Raw genomic sequence first — 1,886 nt, 5'->3', positions numbered from 1 at the left:
GATTACAGTTTCTCATATTGCATATTTGGGTTTTCCTCGGGGATGTTTGGTGAAGCATTAAAATGCTGCTTAGAAACTGCCTTTGACATGAGGTGTCGAAGGGATCAGGTATCAGGCATCACAGAACAAAAAAAACCATCATTGAGAATGAGGGACATGGCGGAGTGGGGACCCAAAGCCCATCTGTAGACAACTGGGCATCCCCTTCCAGAAAGAAGCTGTCTTTGAGGAGGGAGAGGTTGCTACGGCGTGGACTTCAGTGCAGGAGGAGTAGGCACCGGGCAGCGGCTTTGTTGGGAAGCCCCCAAACTTCTATCTGGAGTACTCTTCTCTTGGATTGGTCGTTTTCTGCAGAAAGGTCTCTAGCCTCTGGCCCCGGGCTGTGAGCCTGGTTGCCAGTGTTCTAGGCACAAACCTGGCAGAGGCAGCTTAGTGGATCTCACCTTAGGAGGCATGGAGATTGTCATGTCGGCTCTGGTTCAGCGAGGAGCCTGTCTGGGAGTCCAGAGCTTTTCAAGTGCAGCCCCTTCTAGATCAACTCTGGGGTTCAGTTTCTTGAATAAAGCTTGCTACGTGCATGTCTGTGCAGAGCCAGGGAGGCGATCTGGGGTGCAATTGCTTCTCACACATTACCCACCAGGCTCTGTGCCCAGCTCCAGTCAATGGAGGTGCCCGTTCTTGGCGATCTCCCTTCACAGACAGTTAGCTCCCCCATCGGCTCAAAGCAGCTCCATTTGTCCATCTGTCTTCGAGCTTCCACAATGGTGAGAACTCTCTCTGCTGTCACTTCTTGTCCCATTCGCCTTGCGGTTTCTTCCGTTCCCATCTCTCTTGCCGTCATGCTGGCAGAGCTGGGGGTGTTGCTGGGTTGGGAGGAGGGCGGACAAAGGCATATATTCCACCTGTCACCTTCTACTAAGAGCTCTGGCTCTTTACACGACGTTGGTAAGTCAGGAGTATTAATAGAGTAGGGCAAACAGTAAGAATGGAGGGAAAACAAAAGACCGAAAGATCTTTGGTTTCACCTAGTCCTTAGCATACTTTATGGAGTGCTGGTGGCCCTGTTGGGTGGGTACGCATTGCTAACCATCCGGTGAGCAGTTCACGGGGAGGGTTAATGAAGCCATCGGTCCCCGTGAGGGTTTATAGATTCAGAAACCCTACACAGTGTTATGAGTCAGAATGGAATCGGTGGCAGTGGATTTTGGTTTCACCATTTTTCCTAGAAGGTTCAAATGCTGCCTCTCCCGCTAACGGATACTTAACCTTACATACGTTGGTCATGATCTCTGAACGGAGAGCTAGCACTGTGGAATCAATGTGTGGCCCCATCACTGGGTGATGAGAAAGGCTTGAGGCTCTGGAGAGAGAAGCAGCAGGGGCAGAGACCACACTTACCTTTCTTGGTCTTACAGGGTCCACGCTCAGGGTGGATTTCTTGCAAGGGACGAGACACCACCTTCCCTAGCCCGGCACTCAGCATGTACTGGTACAGGCGCTTAAACGTCCTCTCACACAGACCCTGCCAAAGAGAATGTCCACGGGACGGTGAGGCACAAGGAAGGTGCCGAGGCGTCTAAAGAGTCACAGAAACGCACAGAAGCTCAGGGCCTAATATAAAGGATCGCTTTAATTTTTAAAAATCCAGAAGGGGTTTCAAAAAGATTCTACCGGTGAATGCATTCAACCTAAAATGAACCCTTGAGTGCTTCTTAAGATAAACTGAATTCAAAAAAAAAGGATGAAAAGTGATTCGTCGTAATCTTGGTTGTACCAGCAAACCATCTAAAACAACCTGCGAGTCCACTGGAAGGGGAGTGGACTCACCGTGGACAAAAATGCAGCCGCAAACCAGGAGAAGCTGGAGTTACTACGCAGGAAGGCCA

General features: G+C 50.3%; 1 protein-coding gene across 1 annotated transcript in view; it reads right to left on the bottom strand.

Moving 5' to 3' along the window:
• The window catches only part of GTF3C1 (general transcription factor IIIC subunit 1), a 79,505-nt gene that overhangs the window by 55,650 nt on the left and 21,969 nt on the right, over positions 1–1,886 (bottom strand). The window contains 1 exon segment of the mRNA XM_045286128.1: positions 1,399–1,522. Coding sequence (XP_045142063.1) covers positions 1,399–1,522 — 124 coding nt within the window.

Source organism: Echinops telfairi, unplaced genomic scaffold (assembly GCF_000313985.2).
Source record: "Echinops telfairi isolate 266 unplaced genomic scaffold, ASM31398v2 ScPeMD7_5;HRSCAF=22, whole genome shotgun sequence".
Classification (NCBI taxonomy): domain Eukaryota; kingdom Metazoa; phylum Chordata; class Mammalia; order Afrosoricida; family Tenrecidae; genus Echinops; species Echinops telfairi.
Note: the sequence above shows the minus strand (reverse complement) of the source record. Positions and strands in the feature narration are given on the sequence as shown.